This window comes from Schistocerca serialis, chromosome 2, assembly GCF_023864345.2.
Source record: "Schistocerca serialis cubense isolate TAMUIC-IGC-003099 chromosome 2, iqSchSeri2.2, whole genome shotgun sequence".
In the NCBI taxonomy this organism is placed as follows: domain Eukaryota; kingdom Metazoa; phylum Arthropoda; class Insecta; order Orthoptera; family Acrididae; genus Schistocerca; species Schistocerca serialis.
In genome coordinates this window covers 427,265,015-427,281,428 of record NC_064639.1, presented here as the reverse complement: position 1 = coordinate 427,281,428, position 16,414 = coordinate 427,265,015, and the positions used below count along the sequence as shown (strand labels likewise).

The following is a 16,414-nucleotide window of genomic DNA, read 5'->3' as shown; positions in this document are numbered from 1 at the left end:
GACCAACATCTTACGACTTACTCAATTTGTGAAGTTCTTTCTCTTGAATAAATCATCCATTTTTTCTGAAATTGCAATTATTTGTTTGTCTGTACATATACATCACATCTCCTTCATGGTGTATCTTTTATCTTTTTGTCTTAGAATGTATGTCCATCTCACCTCATCTAGCACTTTTCTTTCATGCATCTCAACACTAACACCATCACCCTCTTTTCAGATCTTTGCTAAATCCATTGCATGTTACTTTCCCATTCTCTGCTCAGCACTCTCTTCATATATTACACATTCTCCACCACTACAATGAAGGGAGATCTCTTTTTCCTCCAATATTAATAATTTCATGGGACTTATTTACTGAAAAAAATTTCCTTACAGAAAGAGAAGTGTCAGTTTCCTTGCTTTGATATAGCAGTTTTATTGGTTTAGATGTTTGAAAGTATTTGCCCATTTATGTACATTGTTTTTGTTATGACTGCTACTTTCAGGATGGCTGTTATGGATTTAACTGTATTTTAGTGAGATACATTGAATGATGAATGAAAGTAGTAATAGATTCCACATAATTGCTGGACTTGCAGTTCAGATATAGCATTGCTGAATTAAACTGTTTTTCTTTTTTCTTTTCCTTCAGCCTGATGATCCTATTACAGTAAGGTGGGCACATCTGTCTCTCCTTGTTCAGTTTGCACTTGAACTCAAGAAAGCGCTACAGAGTATTAACGAACAGAGTTTCAACCACTTCGTGCTAAAAATGGGTGAGTTTAATACTTTCCTTGCTGAATTGATGATCAAATTAGGATATTATTGTATCAAAAGGAGAATTAACTTAAGAAAACTGTAAAATGACAGAGACAGAATGGCTGACCTCTGCTTACCTTCATGAGTTAAAATTTCAGTACACTTATACATGTATTTATATGTACAAAAAAACTATTACTAGCCTTCAAAACTATTAGCCTCCCCTCATTCTCAAAAAAGAAGGGTCCCTTTCAATCTCATGCCTAAGTGGTTGCCTTTTTTCAGTTTTCCCAAATCTATACCTCTTTCCTACCTGATGAAGCAACAATACATTTCTAAGGCTAAGAGTTTTTTAGTTTAAAATGTGTGTATCAGCAGTGCTTGAGTATTGCCTACTAAAATTCAGTATTAGACAGACATTCTGTCTACTTATAGCCTTGCACTGTCACATCGACACACTTATCAGGAAGACATTATTGACTGCTGGTGAAAAAAAAAACATACTGAACTTAATGTACATATTAGGTACAATTTACCTTCATAGCAATTAAAAAATTAATATACTACTTTGTATCATTTGTTGCATAACACAGTAGGCATGATCTATAAATTAACTCTTACAGACTTTTGTACTGTAACTGAGGCTGGATGGCAACAATATGTTTCTGCATTTAGCTTTAAATCTTCCACCTTTTTTTTATGCCACACTTAATGTACTTTGATGGTCCACTAAAGTCACTGCCAGGTCTGTGGTTGACAACAGTGGTATTTATAGATTTTTGTGTATGACAATACAAATTTACAAAATGCCTCAGTTCCATGTTAAACTGTAAGATGCTCACCATTTGTTAGATATGCTACTGTATGAGTAAGAATTAAATAAAGTGGCGAATTGTTTTCTTTCATGCATAACACATGAGAATTCTGAAATCGAAAGAGAACTGTGTCTACTATTGCTTTCCTATTAAGCTGTCACCATTGATTCTATGTCATCCAGGACTTAACAGTTCTGTAGCATGTCTCCGAATTCACTCTGCTGGATCAATCCACTGGGACTAATGAAGTCCCAACCAATAACAAAAACTTAAAAAAAGCTTTAGACAATTTTTACCCTTATAAAATCCAGTTTTTGTTTATATACCGGTTGACTGCTCAGTGCCTGAAATATACAGCTTTACACATTGTGTTATTCATATCATATTACTTACTTTAACTGATGCCATCATTATTGAAAGTCTCTTCCTCTTTCTCTCTCTCCCTTATTAGCATATACTGACTGTGGAAACAACACTGAAAGCATGATTATATTCCATATTACATTAATTTATTTTGGTAAATAGGTGTGCTAGGTGCCTCTGGTCACTGCATTAATGACAAAGACTGGGTCACCTATGTTGCAACTGACTGCAATGCATAATAATCATGATTTTGTGAAAATGCTGTATTCATTGGAAAAATTTTCAAGCCCTTCCACTGACTTATTGATAGCAAGCTTCACTGGAGGTCTTCCAAGATACAAAATATATGATCTTTGCAAATGTGAAACTGGGACTAAAAGATGGTGACAGTAGCATCCCATTGACATGGTTATTGGATTCTTGTCCAGCCTGCTACCTGGATCTCCAATTAATATAAAATTACATATAATTTCACATAAAATTAGTGCTCAATCATATGAATGCATAAAGTCTCACTGTAGCTGACATCGTAAGTTCCTTCCCTTTTCCTTCCTTTCCTTTCTTCCCCTTCCACCTTCAATTTAGATAAAACTAGAATATTCTCTCTCATTCTCATTCACTCAGTCATTTTCACTCACCCAATCATTTCCAGTCACCAAGGTGATATTTCGTACCAATGTTCCAAGTCATCTTTTGGCTGTTTACTATGCTGCTGAACTTCATTGATTAAAACTTAGCTTAGAAGAACTGGCAGCACTAAAGTCATTCCAGGAGCTTTGTGCCAGTTCTGGCTTTGTCCATAGCATTTAGTGCCCAACATCTTAAGTTACTTTTTGCAGTTCCTCCTGAATTTTAATATCTTTAGTGCCAAACCTTTGGTAGTCATTACTCAAACAGAACCATGGAAGCTGTAACGCATAATATAACATGTTATAAAGATTGATCACACTTACAAGTCAAGTAACATATATATATGTTATACATATTAGGATACTCTGTAAGGACATTGTGTTTTTGTTTGATACCACAATAATATGTTGCTTAGAAATTGTATACTTTCTTAAGTTTTCTTTTGTCATCTGGAAAGTTGCACATACAAATGCAAAATCACAAGATTATGCATCTGTGTTTTTTCACCATAAGTCAGCTCAAAACAGCATTACTTCAAGGCTCTGGGTTAAGGTTGTGATTTAGTGCAGATTTCTCACACTACTGCAAGAGAAAATTCCCTTCTGGAGCACTATCCATTCCTATATAACCAATATCTAATTAACACAAAAAAAGAGTGCTGAAACTTAAAAACAAAGTAAAATTGACCTCACAAATATTTACGTAGATAGAAAACAGCAAGCTTTAGAAACAAAAACATTATTATCTTCATATATGATAGACTTCACATACATATCTTTTCATGAGTTTGCTTGACATTCATGTTAAAAAATTTGGCACTAACAGAATGACTTTCATGTGAGAACTGTTCAACAAATCTTTGTATGAACTGTGTGGCAAAGGGATTGTTTTCAGTGTAGACAGGGACATAAATCTCATTATTTCATTGTACAGTTCACCTCTGCAGTTGGATGGTCAGTGGAGGATTGAGGTTCAATTGCCAGAACTGCCAAGGGTTTTTATTTGGTGGGAGGAGTGTAGTAGACCTCACTCAGCCTCATTATGCCAGCTGAGTTGCTATTTCAATGGGAAATAGTGGCTCCACACTCTGGGAAGTTGACAACAGCTGGGAGAGTGGTATGCAGACTCCGCACCCCTGTCTCCCATATCTGATGACGCTATTAGCAGCTGGTTGGCAGCAACTGGTGTCAGGGTCAGATTGCAGAGCAAAAATGTCTCTGTAAACTTGACAATTCTGTTTATGTTTTGTATAGTGGCTCCAAGCTCTGAGAAGCTGACAACAGCTGGGAGAGTGGTATGCAGACTCTGTACCCCACTCTACCACACCTGAATGACACCACATGTCAGCTGGATGGCACCAAGTGGTCTGTCACGGTCAGAATGCAGAGCAAGAATGTCACTGTAGATGTGACAGTTCTGTTCATGTTTTGTATCTGTTCCATCTAGCATCACTGGCTGTATCAGTAGTTGTAACACAGAGGACTACAACACATATAATAATACACAGATACCAGAAACACAAAAATGATTTAGAAGATCAGAGTGAGGACCACTGACAGGTTGATACAATGCATCAAATGATCATATGCTACTCTGTTTGTTATATCTGAGTCTTCAGTTAATGAAGGTGACCTTTGAAAGAAGTGACTGAAACTGTATAGTGGTCCACACCAAATTGTACAGTTAGAGACCAGTGTCACTCAGGAAACTCAAGTCTCTGAACTCCCTACTAAATGAGAGTGATATATAGACATTCCTCTGTGACAGCAATAAATTTTTGAATCTTATCTGAATGCTAAATATTAAAAGAAGAAACAATTCATTCCCTTTTAAGGTAGTTCCTGAGACCTTCAAAACTTTAGTGAAAGCATAATGAACTAGAACTACTATACTGTTCCAGCTTCAATAAAAATATGCTACCTATTAAACCAAGCAGAAAGAATGAAAATACAGAATATTTGTTTTTTTATAAATAATTAACTTTTTAATCCTACAATCTACAAACAGGCAAAAATAGGCATACAAAAATGTCACCTAATTTTAAACTAATGTGTCAAACATAATTAAAGTGCATAAGTTGTGCATTACACATGATGAAAACTGGTCATTAAGCAATCAAATTTCAGAAAATTTACCATGAAAATAATTGAAAATAGATAAATATACTAAACATTTTTATATATTTAAATGAAAAGGAACACACAAGTTTGTGTGTGATATACAAAAGAAGGGTATTCAATTAATAAAGTCATAAATAACTTCCACAGTTCTTCATTATATGCGCTGACAGTTATTCCCATGGATAAAAGCATTATGTTGACTGTGTCAAGCTTTTACTTCGCAAAATATTTCAAATTAAAATCTGAATCTGTCGTCCTGTGACATTGCTTTAATTGACTAAAGCTGACAGTTGACACAACTATTCTTGAGAAATGTGTTAGCTTGAAGTACGGTACCCCTAGAGTTTTTAAAAAAAACTTGTTCCACCACTAGGTGCAAAATATTGGTAAAGTCAAGAAGATTTGGAAACTTTCAAAAAGTGCTGAGAAATATGTCAGTATAAGATAATGGAGCTTAGCAGAGAATTTACAGTACAAAAAATGAGTGTTAAGATCAAAATTTCATCATTTGGTGATATTTCATCCCTACCGAAAACTTAACTATTCAAATACATTTAAATGAAATAGGGCAGTATTTGATACTGAAGTCAGTGGTGACCTGTAACCAAACATTTGCAATTATCTAGCAAATAACTTGTTTGCAGACTCATGTTTACTGAAACATTTTTGCTTCTAGCATCATATACCTTAACTAATATCAGTTTTACTAATAATTATGATGCACACTGTAAACAAATTTTCCACTATAGCACCACTGGCACCTCTCTATTCAGTGTCTAAAATGACTGCCTAGGTCACTAGGGCCTGCAACTGGCCCTGATGACTGGGTCACTTATAAACCCTAGACATCAAAAGAAGAGAGCTGAAGATTATTGCTCTGATAAGCAAACCTGTAAATACAGTGCAATAGCTATGACTTCATTGGTTCAATAAAAACTTTCAAAAAGTAAAATAAACACTTAACCAAAGCTACTTATATCAAATGCTTTGCATGATCATGTCATTAATTTGAGTTCTCTAACCATAATAAAGTGCTTAGCACAAAACAAATCTAATTAATAAAATTTTCAGTACTTTTACATCAGTACAAACATAGTGAGGTAAAACTGGCCAAATTCAGTTTCCTCAGTAGCTTATATAACTTTAGATTATATAGCAATATCTAATGTATGTGGACATTAAGGAATTTTACCCACACTGTTGTTCAGCATCAGTCTCTAAATATCCAATTAAGAACTCTGAAAATGTTTAAAATTAGTTATCATATTATTATTCATTAAACAACTGGCTATGAATGACATCTACAATACACTTCTTAGTACATCGGAAACCATTATTGAAATGCAATGAATAATGGAAAAATCTTATATTATCCACATCAAACTTTTCTCTTTATTTGGCAGGAATTAATCATGGCCCAATTACTGCTGGTGTCATTGGTGCAAGAAAACCTCATTATGATATTTGGGGCAATTCAGTCAATGTAGCCTCACGGATGGAGAGCACAGGGAAAGCAGGATGTATTCAGGTTAGTTCAGCAGATAACTACATAAACAACCTTTACACTGAAGTCGTTAAAGTGCAACAGATGCAGTACTTGTTAATTATGTTACTGTTACATGCCACATGTGAAAAGCAAAATGATCCCTTGTTGTTGCAGCTAGAAATACATCAGAGCCAACCACTTTAATAACCATATGCTTATAAGTTAACAGTCATACAGACCTGGAGTGTTTTGCTTGCAGACAATCTAACTATGTAAAGACTGTCATTATTGATTGCTGCATATAGATGACTCTGCCACAAACATAATAGGACTGACAGCCATCAAAAAGTCATTATTTCTAGATTTGTTATTTGTTATTCAAAATAAAACCCATAAATGAAGACTAATAATATTTACTTACCAGTGAACAGTTTAGAAGCAATTGTGTCAGTTCTAAATGACACAAAATTAAACACACATGTTACACTGTGCCTTTTTTTGAATATTTAATACTTGTCTCATGAGGAAGAAATGAGACATAGAAGGTCACAAAATAGTTCCGATACTCCTGTTATAACCGAGTAAACCGCCTCATTTCACTGTTTCCCACAAATATATAAGAGTTCAATGATTGATTTTTATGTTGTTATCTTTCTGTAACATTCAAAAAGAATTATTATCAGTGTTTTAATAATTATACTGAATCAGCTGTGCATATCATACGTTTTAATGTGGTCCATCTCTGAGGGTGAAAGTCAAGTGAATTCATGCCACCCCAGAATGTTTGCACTTATTGCCAAACTTAGTTACATAACAGTGTTGTGTACTGTAGCAATAAGCAACCACTGTGAATATTGTGTTTATTTGTGTGTAGTGTTATGCTAAGTGATTGTTAATACTGCTAATAAAAATGAGCTAAGAGACTGTACCTGGTGCTGCTAATAACTCTCCACCAACTTTTGTGTCACTACTGTGATGCATTAATCCATTACATATGTGTTTCTTTTATAAGCTGTAAGCTGATTGATCTGGAAGAAGAAGGTGGGGCTTGTCCTGGCAGCCAATATGCTGAGTTGACTGCAAGCTTTTGCTCTTAGCACCCTCCACTCAGGGGCCTAGTAAAAGTGTGTGATCTGTAGTTCATTATGTCTTATCACAATAAAGAAACAAAATCTTGCTTACTGAAATCATTCCAGAGTCAGATCAAAATATTTTCACTGTATTCACACTTCTGTGTACTTACATGATCATTTACAATGATTTGCAGCCAACCATAATAACATAACAGTTCCCATACACGGCCACACTTTTTAAAAATACATAAAAATCATTGTTTCATGGACACACACACACACAAAGTCTTTGAGAAAGCTGCTGATCCATCCTATCTACCATAAATATACTCTGCAAAGCACGTACCTTTTGTTGTGTGGCACAGGGTACTTTGTGTATCAATGTGATTCCCCCTCCCCTGTTCCAGTTGTGAATGGCTCTTGGAAAAACGTACTGTTAGGAAACGTCCACATGAGCTGGAATCACTATAATTTTATCATTATGTGATTTTCATGAGAAATATTTGTAAAAGGAAGCAATATATTTTTGACTCTTCTGGGAATATACACTCTTTGAATTCTGACAGTATACTGCTCTATGACATGCAATGCCACTAGTGTTGGATGAGAATCTCCGTGATGCTCTGTTTTGCTCTACAAAATGAACCCATGATGAAATGCATTGCTCTTCTTTAGATATTCTCCACTTTCCCTTTTAATCTAATTCTAGAGTGAGAAGCAATACTCACATAATGGTCCAACAAGGGTTTTGTAAGCCACCTCGATAACTGTTTACAGTGGATGACATCAACTATTATGGTAAAGCTCAATATTCTCTCAAACCTTCCAGGCAAGACAATCATAGTAATAATATTAATAATAAATATAATCATAATAATAATAATAGCAGACACCAGGGACACTTTCGACACTTACTTGCAGCAGATCAACTGGACCTAGTGTATAAGGACAGTCATGTTAATGACTGATTTAATGCGTTCTTTAATATGTTTTGTCATTGTTTGAGTGAGAGAGAGTGAGAAATAATCCTATCCTAAAAAATAAATTTATACGAATCATTAAGGATACCTGATGATCCCATAAAAAGAAGAACTATAGATTTCACTGTAATATTTTTAAAAGAATCATTCAAATATCCAAAACTATGTACATTGCATCTTAAACTGACAAATTCAACAACAATGGCAAAACCATACACATAAAGTTATAAAAAGGAAGAGTGGGAGACAAGTATAGTGCTTGTCCAATATATAAATAAGTCAATATTAGAGAATATCACCATATAGTGGAGATGCTGAGTCGCAATAGGCACAACAAAAAGATTCACACAATTATAGCTTTCGGCCATTAAGGCCTTTGTCAACAATAGATGCACGTGCACGTGCAAGCACACGTGCACGCGCAAGCGCAAGCGCACACGCATATCTGCAGTTTCAGGCAACTGAAACCACACTGTGAGAAGCAGCACCAGTACATGACAGGAGTAGCAACTGGGTGGGGGTAAGGAGGAGGCTGGGGCAAGGAGGGGAAGAGATAGTATGGTGGGGATGGCAAACAGTGAAGTGCTGCAGTTTAGATGGAGAGTGAGAAGTTGGGGAGGGGGGGAAGGAAGTAATGGAAAGCAGAGAAATAAAAATAAATTAAAAGACTGGGTGTGGCAGTGAAATGATGGCTGTGTAGTGCTGGAATGGGAACAGGGAGGGTGCTGGATGGGTGAGGACAGTGACTAATGAAGGTTGAGGCCAGGAGAGTTACGAGAACATAGGATGTATTGCAGGGAAAGTTCCCATCTGCACAGTTCAGAAAAGCTGGTGTTGGTGGAAAGAATCCATATGGCACAGGCTGTGAAGCGGTCATGGAAATGAGGGAAATAATGTTTGGCAGAGTGTTCAGCAACAGGGTGGACCACTTGCTTCTTGGCCACAGTTTGTCAGTGGCCATTCGTGCGGACAGACAGTTTGTTGGTTGCCATGTCTACGTAGAATCCAGCACAGTGGTTGCAGCTTAGCTTCTAAATCACATGATTGGTTTCACAGGTAGCCCTGCCTTTGATGGGATAGGTGATGTTAGTGACCAGACTGGAGTAGGTGGTGGTAGAAGGATGTATGAGATAGGTTTTGCATCTAGGTCTATTACAGGGGTTTGAGCCATGAGGTAAGAGAATGGGAGCAGGGGTTGTGTAAGGATGAATGAGTATATTGTGTAGGTTCAGTGGACAGCGGGATACCATTGTAGGAGGGTTGAGGAGGTAGTGGGCAGTACATTTCTCATTTCAGGGTACGACGAGAGGTAATTGAAACGATGGCAGGAGAATGTAATTCAGTTGCTCCAGTCCTGGATGGTACTGAGTTACTAGTGAGTGCTCCTCTGTGGCTGGACTGTGGGGCTTTGGAAGGTGGTGGGAGACTGGAAAGGTAGGGTATGACAGATTTGTTACTGTACAAGGTTGGGAGGATAATTATGGTTAGAGAAGGCTTCAGTGAGGCCGTTGTTATATTCCAAGAGAGACTGCTCATTACTGCCGATGCGATGACCACGGGTGGCTAGGCTGTACAGAAGGAACTTCTTGGTATGGAATGGGTGGCAGCTGTCAAAGTGGAGGTATTGGTGGTGGTTAGTAGGTCTGATATGGACAGGGTACTGATGTAGCTATCTCTGGGGTGGAGGTCAACATCTGGGAAAGTGGCTTGTTGTGTTGAGTAGGACCAGGTGAGGCAAATGGGGGAGAAGTTGTTGAGGTTCTGGAGGAATGTGGATAGGGTGTCCTCACCTTCTATCCAAATATCAAAGATGTCATCAATGAATCTGAAGCAGGTGAGGGGTTTAGGATTCTGTGTTTTTAGGAAGGATTCCACCAAATGGCCCATGAGTAGGTTGGCATTGATGGTGCTATGCGGGTACCTATAGCCATACCCCAGATTTGTTTATAAGTAATGCCTTCAAAGGAGAAGTAGTTGTGGGTGACAATGGCAACTAGGAAGGAGGTTGTTGGTTTCGAATCCATAGGGCATTTGGAAAGGTAGTGTTCAATAGCAGTAAGGCTTGTATACAAGGAGGTGGCATCAATAGTGACGAGCAGGGCACTGTGTGATAAAGGGACAGGAACTGTGGAGAGTGGTGGAGGAAATGGCTGGTATCTTTTATATAGGCAGGAGGGTAGGTCCTGGGTAATAGGCTGAAGGTGTTGCTCTACAAGAGAAGAGGCTCTCTCAGTGGGAGCACAGTAACTGGCCACAATGGAGCGTCCAGGGTGGTTGGGTTTATGGACTTTTGGAAGCATGTAGAAGATGGATTGCATGGAATGGTAGGAGTAAGTATAGAGATGAATTCTGGGGAGAGGTTCTCAGATGGGCCTAAGGATTTGAGTAATGACTGGAGATCTGCTGGATTACTGGGGAATGGGGTCACTGTGGCACAGTTTGCAAGTGGAAGTATCTGACAGCTGATGGAGTCTTTCTGCCAGGTAATCCATTTGGTTCAAAACAATGGTGGTAGAGCCTTTGTCCACAGGTAGGATTATAAGGTTGGGATCAGTTTTTAGATGGTGAACTGCAGCTCTTTCTGCAGATGTAAGGTTAGTTTGCATGTTGAGGGATTTGGGGGATGATAGTGAGGCAAGGTTTGAGGTTAAGAAATTCTGGAAAGTTAACAGGAGGTGGTTTGGGGGCAGTGGGGGTGGATTATGGTTGGATAGAGTAGTGAACTGAGTTAGACGAGGTTCAATATTGGTCTCTGGTTCAGTCTGGTTGGGTTGGTGGCGAGCAAGTGTTTCCACTGGAGGGACCAGGAGAAGGAGAGGAGGTCTTTAACAAGTCTTGCATAACTGAATTTGGGAGTGGGGCAAAATGTGAAAATGTGAGGCCTTTGGAAAGGACAGATATTACTGTAAGACTAAGGCTTCTGGTGGAAAGGTTCATCACTATGTTGCGGGTCTGTTTAGGTTCTGGGTTCTGTGTGTTGGTGGGAGGGAGTTTTGGAGGGTGGGGTAAGTGTAGTAGGTCTGCAAGACCAGGCTTGTAAGCTATGAGTGTAAATAGGGGAGGTTGGAAGGTTGTTGTAGAGGTGGTGGACAGTGGTACTACAAGGCAGGAGTAGGAAGTGAGCAGGATGGAGAGCTTTTTGAGGTGGCATTGTGCATGTTGCTCAAGTTCCTGCAGGGCAAGAGTTTCAATGTGTGTTACAGGTTCCAGGAGTTTGGGATTATATAGCAGGAGAATTTTGCAGATGGAGAGGAGGTACTGCAAGGAGGTTTGGGCTTGGTTGATATGGTTTTGCAGGACTGTGTGGTGAGGGCTAAGGAGTAGCGACATCTGAGTAGGTGGAGGTCATTGTGGATGGAGGGTGGCAACCAGAGATAGGTAATTTGATGGTAAGGCCACTAGGGGGTATTTCATGAGCCAAGCAACAACGCAGGAATAGAATATGTGATTGGGATCTGGCTAGGGATAAGGAAACTTTTCTGTATTGATGCAGGTGGAAGGAGCAAAGATCCATGGTGGTGCAAAAAATGCTAAAAATTACATTAAAAAGTAGAATTACCTCCAAAAAATACAGCCCATATATGTGTGAAAAATCACGAAAGGATGAAATGTATGAAAAAGGAAAAAACGAGATGAAATCTGAGGAAGACGATGATAGCAGAAGGCAAAAACTCACTAAAATTGGTGGGAACTCCCAAGGATCATCTACACAATATACTCATCCATCCCTACGCAATCCCTACCCCCAGTTCCTTACGTCATAGCTCGTACCCCTGTAATAGACCTAGAAGCAAGACCTGTTCCATACATCCTCCCACCACCACCTACTCCAGTCCAGTCACTAAAATCACTTATCCCATCAAAGGCAGGGCTACCTGTGAAACCGATTATACGGTCTACAAACTAAGCTGCAACCACTGTGCTGCATTCTATTAGGCATGACAACCCACAAGCTGTCTGTCCACATGAATGGCCACCGACAAACTGTGCCCAAGAAACAAGTGGACCACCCTGTTACTGAACATTTTGCCAAACATGGTATCCCTCATTTCCATGACTGCTTCACAGCCTGTGCCATATGGATCCTTTCAGCTTTTCTGAATTGTGCAGATGGGAACTTTCCCTGCAATACATCCTATGTTCTCGTAACCCTCCTGGCCTCAACCTTTATTAGTCACTGTCCTCACCGATCCAGCACCCTCCCTGTTCTCATTCCAGCACTACACAGCCATCATTTCACCACCACACCCAGTCTTTTAATTTACTTTTATTCCTCTGCTTTCCATTACTTCCTTCTTCTCCTCCCCCTCCCCACCTTGTCTCCTTCCATCTAAACTGCAGCACTTCACTGTCCACCACCCCTACCATACTATCCCTCCCCCTCCTTGCCACAGCCTCGTCCTTACCCCCACCCAGTTGCCACTCCCATCATACACTGGTGCTGATGCTTGCAGTGAGGTTTCAGTTGCCTGAGACTGCAGACATGTGTGCAAGTTGCATTTTTATGTGTGTGTGTGTGTGTGTGTGTGTGTGTATGTGTGTGTGTGTGTTTATTGTTGACAAAGGCCTTAGTGGCCAAAAGCTGTAATTGTGTGAATCTTTTTGTTGTGCCTATCACGACTCAGCATCTCTGTTATATGGTGAGTGGCAACTTTCTTTCTCGAATACTGTTACATTCCATCCGAGATTTTCCATTGTTTGATATAAATAAGTCACTTCAAAAATGTAGTAAAACAGCACTGTGGAAGTTTTCTACATGTTAAAATCAAAACTGTGTTGATCACAATATACAATTTATTACAAATGACAGCTGGTTTCAGTCAGACAGTGACCAGTTTCAGGCCATATGCACCACAATGGCAGGTGGTGGTGATGAATGGAACAGATATTGTTGATGCTGAGCAGCTGACTTTTATGTGTCTACAATACATGTTCCATTCACTACCACCACCTGTCATCATGGTTTTCCATCAAGATGCATATGGTCTGAAGATAGTTACTAAATGGCTGAAACTGATTGTCATTTCTGATAAATGTTCTATTGCAATCAAGACTGTTTTTATTTATAATATTCCTTTGGGACTGCTGTTCTACTTCCATAAAACTGCCTTCAAAAATTAGTGAGTAAGCAGCTAATATATTTAATAAACATTTTTAACAGCTACAGAGGAAACAAGCTGTAAAGGTTCAGTGAGTGATGAAAGAGCCCTTCTGCTTAAAGCTAACAATGCCTGCATCAGTCAGATGCAAATAACTCCCATCACATTTAGTGAGATCAAGAAGCCAGTCAAAGAGATGAAAATAAAAAGTTGTTCTGGAGTTGATAATATTTCTGTCAGGATACTCAGGCACTGTCATGATTACGTAAGTGCAGTCCTGTGTCACATATTCAATAAATCCCTACATAAATGTATTGTTACCCTGCAATTAAATTATGTATGTGAAACCATTTTGTCAAGAAGAGTTAGACAACTGATGGAACAAACTTCTATCCAGTCTCCATACTAAAAAGTTTTTTTCAAGTCCTAGAGAAGCTGATGTTCAGGAGACTGGTTGATCTACTGAACAGCCAGAGCATACTCAATCAATGTGGTCTCCGGCAAGGCCTATCTATAGATTATGATATTTTCGCCTTCCTGATCAAAATCTCCCATCTTTAACGGCAAATTGGCACTAGTCTGAATGCTATGTGACCTATCTAAAACTTCTGACCATGTCAAACATGAAATTTTGCTAAGTAAAACAGAATTCTGTGTGTTAAGCTGAGTAGTGGAGACAGGGATCATTAAGTCTTATCTAATAGGTAGGATTTATAAATGATCTCACACTCTGTGCATTACAGAGAACACAATCACCCTCTATGCAGAAGATACTTCTCTCATAGTGGTAAAATAGCAGCAAAAAAATCATGGAAACTTCTGAAAATAGTGTATTTGCTGATATCCTCAGTGGATATGACACAGAAGAAACATGTGAATATGATTAATAATGTAGCAGGAAACAAATACAGCAAGTGAACTACGCTAAGTTTTTGAGTACCAATATATACATGGAAAGCAAAAAAAATGACTTTATTCTAGAATTTTTTCTTACACGTTATTGTATCCTTTACATACAAGGATGCTGTCAGAGCTGCTTACTTCGGATATTTACAAGCTTTGTTGGCTTATTTTACTAATCTTTTTGGATAATCAGCTCCAGGCAGAAAGAGAGAACAAGTTGTATATTTTTTACTAAGCAACAGTCTGAAACTGTATCAAATGCCTTCTGGAAGACAAATAACATAGCATCATCTAAGCTGACAGTATCTATCACTGTTTGTGAAGTCCTTGTTGACTTTTACAGTGGATACTATTGGTCTGCAGAAATTTTATATATACCAGCATAAAATGAGTTCCAGAATTCTTCAATAGATTGATGTCAGTAACATAAGCCTACAACCGTGTGCAAGTGTTTGATGACCCACCTTCAAAATAGGAAGGATCTTCACATTTTTTATGTCATTTAGAGCAGTTCCTTCCTCTAGTCTATGACAGACAGGTGCTAGAGGAGGAGCAACCTTTTTCTCATACTCTGTATTGAATTGTTCTGTATATGTATATTATCAGATCAAGTAGCCATTCCTATGTCATTGATTTTATTGTCTGTTATTTCAGTTTCTGATGTTTTTTATGACTGAAAAGAGGAACCATATATCATTTTCCTCAGTGAAACAATTTTTGAAACTGAATTTAATATTTTGACATTCTCTATTGTCATCCTCCATTGTGGTGCCGATATGGTCACCGAATGACTGGACAGACAGCTTTGATCCATTTACAGACTTGTCTCAGAACAAAATTTCTTAGGATTTTCTGTCAAATCAAAGATAGGATTTTATTTTTAGATTTATTTAACATTTCACACATGACTATCTTGTCGCTCATTCTAGTTCAGACAGTCCTTGTTTGTCTGCTAATCTTTGGCTGTATCTAAATCTGTGTTGCAGCTCTCTTTGTTTTTGGAACTGCTTTCTAATGTGCAGTTGTACAACAGCAGGCCTTTCTTAGGCCTCACAATTTTGCTTGTCACAAATACCTATCTCTTTAAGGTGTATTGTACAATGCTCATGAAATCTGTCTATTTCCATCAAAGAAGGGAATGTTTGATGTTGATTGTTCAGGTAATCTGAAATCTGTTTCTTGTCTTACTTACTAGGTAAGAATATCTTCCACCCTTTCTTTACATCCCAATTGACACACATAGTCTGTGATATCATAATGGGCTTATAACATTGATTCCCTGGTCTTTGTTAAAGAAACCAAAAAGTTTAGCCTGTTTGTAACCAGGAGGTCTAACATATTATTCTCATAAATTGGTTCTCTGACTAACTGCTTAAGGTAAGTTTTGGGTAAGTAATTTAGAAAAATATCACCCAAGTCCTTATCCCTACCACTCATCCTTATTACTTGAATACCCCAGTCAGCAGCTGGGTATTTGAGATCATCCCCCCCAATACTATAATGTGATCAAGGAATTAATGTGTTACCTTCTGCGAGTTTACCTTGAAATTTCATGCCTTTACAGCTCTTGAGGATATTGTCACATTTGGTCAACATTTAATACTTTATCCTCATAAAAATTATTTCAGATTTGGAACCTGTGCTATTCTCACTAGATATTATCATACTGTTTATAGCTATAAACACACATCTCCCCCACGGCCAGTCAGAATACCTTTGTGGTAAATATTCCAATCAAAATTTGAAATTTTGTTGCTATTTACTTCTGGTTGACTAGTACTATGTGGGCTTTATTATGCCACCCCAGCTTATTTTTCATCTGGATACCTAAGAGGTTAAGACATGTAGGCTCATCCACTGTGTGACCATTGATCTCTACTCTGGTACCAGTAAATTAACATTGTCAGCTTCTTCTGTTCTGCTTGCCAGAGTAATGATAAAAATCCTTAGGTACAGTAACACTGACACACCACTGGCAAGCATAAACAGCTGACTAAAGCTTTTGACACATTCAATATGTAGTGTTCATAGGAAACAAGCTTCAAGCCTGACAGTCACTTTGACATGGAAAACAACAGGACATATATGGTAAGAGTGGCTCAGCCTCAAGGATTAAGGGAAATCTAACAGTACTTGGGAAAGCCTTTTTGGCACAATTAGATATTATAAATTCAGTACTTGATATTAACTGTATTAACATGATT

General features: G+C 38.2%; 1 protein-coding gene across 1 annotated transcript in view; it reads left to right on the top strand.

The window, feature by feature from the left end:
- Positions 1–16,414, top strand: part of LOC126456037 (adenylate cyclase type 3) — a 418,454-nt gene that overhangs the window by 374,693 nt on the left and 27,347 nt on the right. The window contains exons 17-18 of the mRNA XM_050091793.1: positions 635–758; positions 6,073–6,197. Coding sequence (XP_049947750.1) covers positions 635–758; positions 6,073–6,197 — 249 coding nt within the window. The remainder of the gene's footprint in view (positions 1–634; positions 759–6,072; positions 6,198–16,414) is intronic.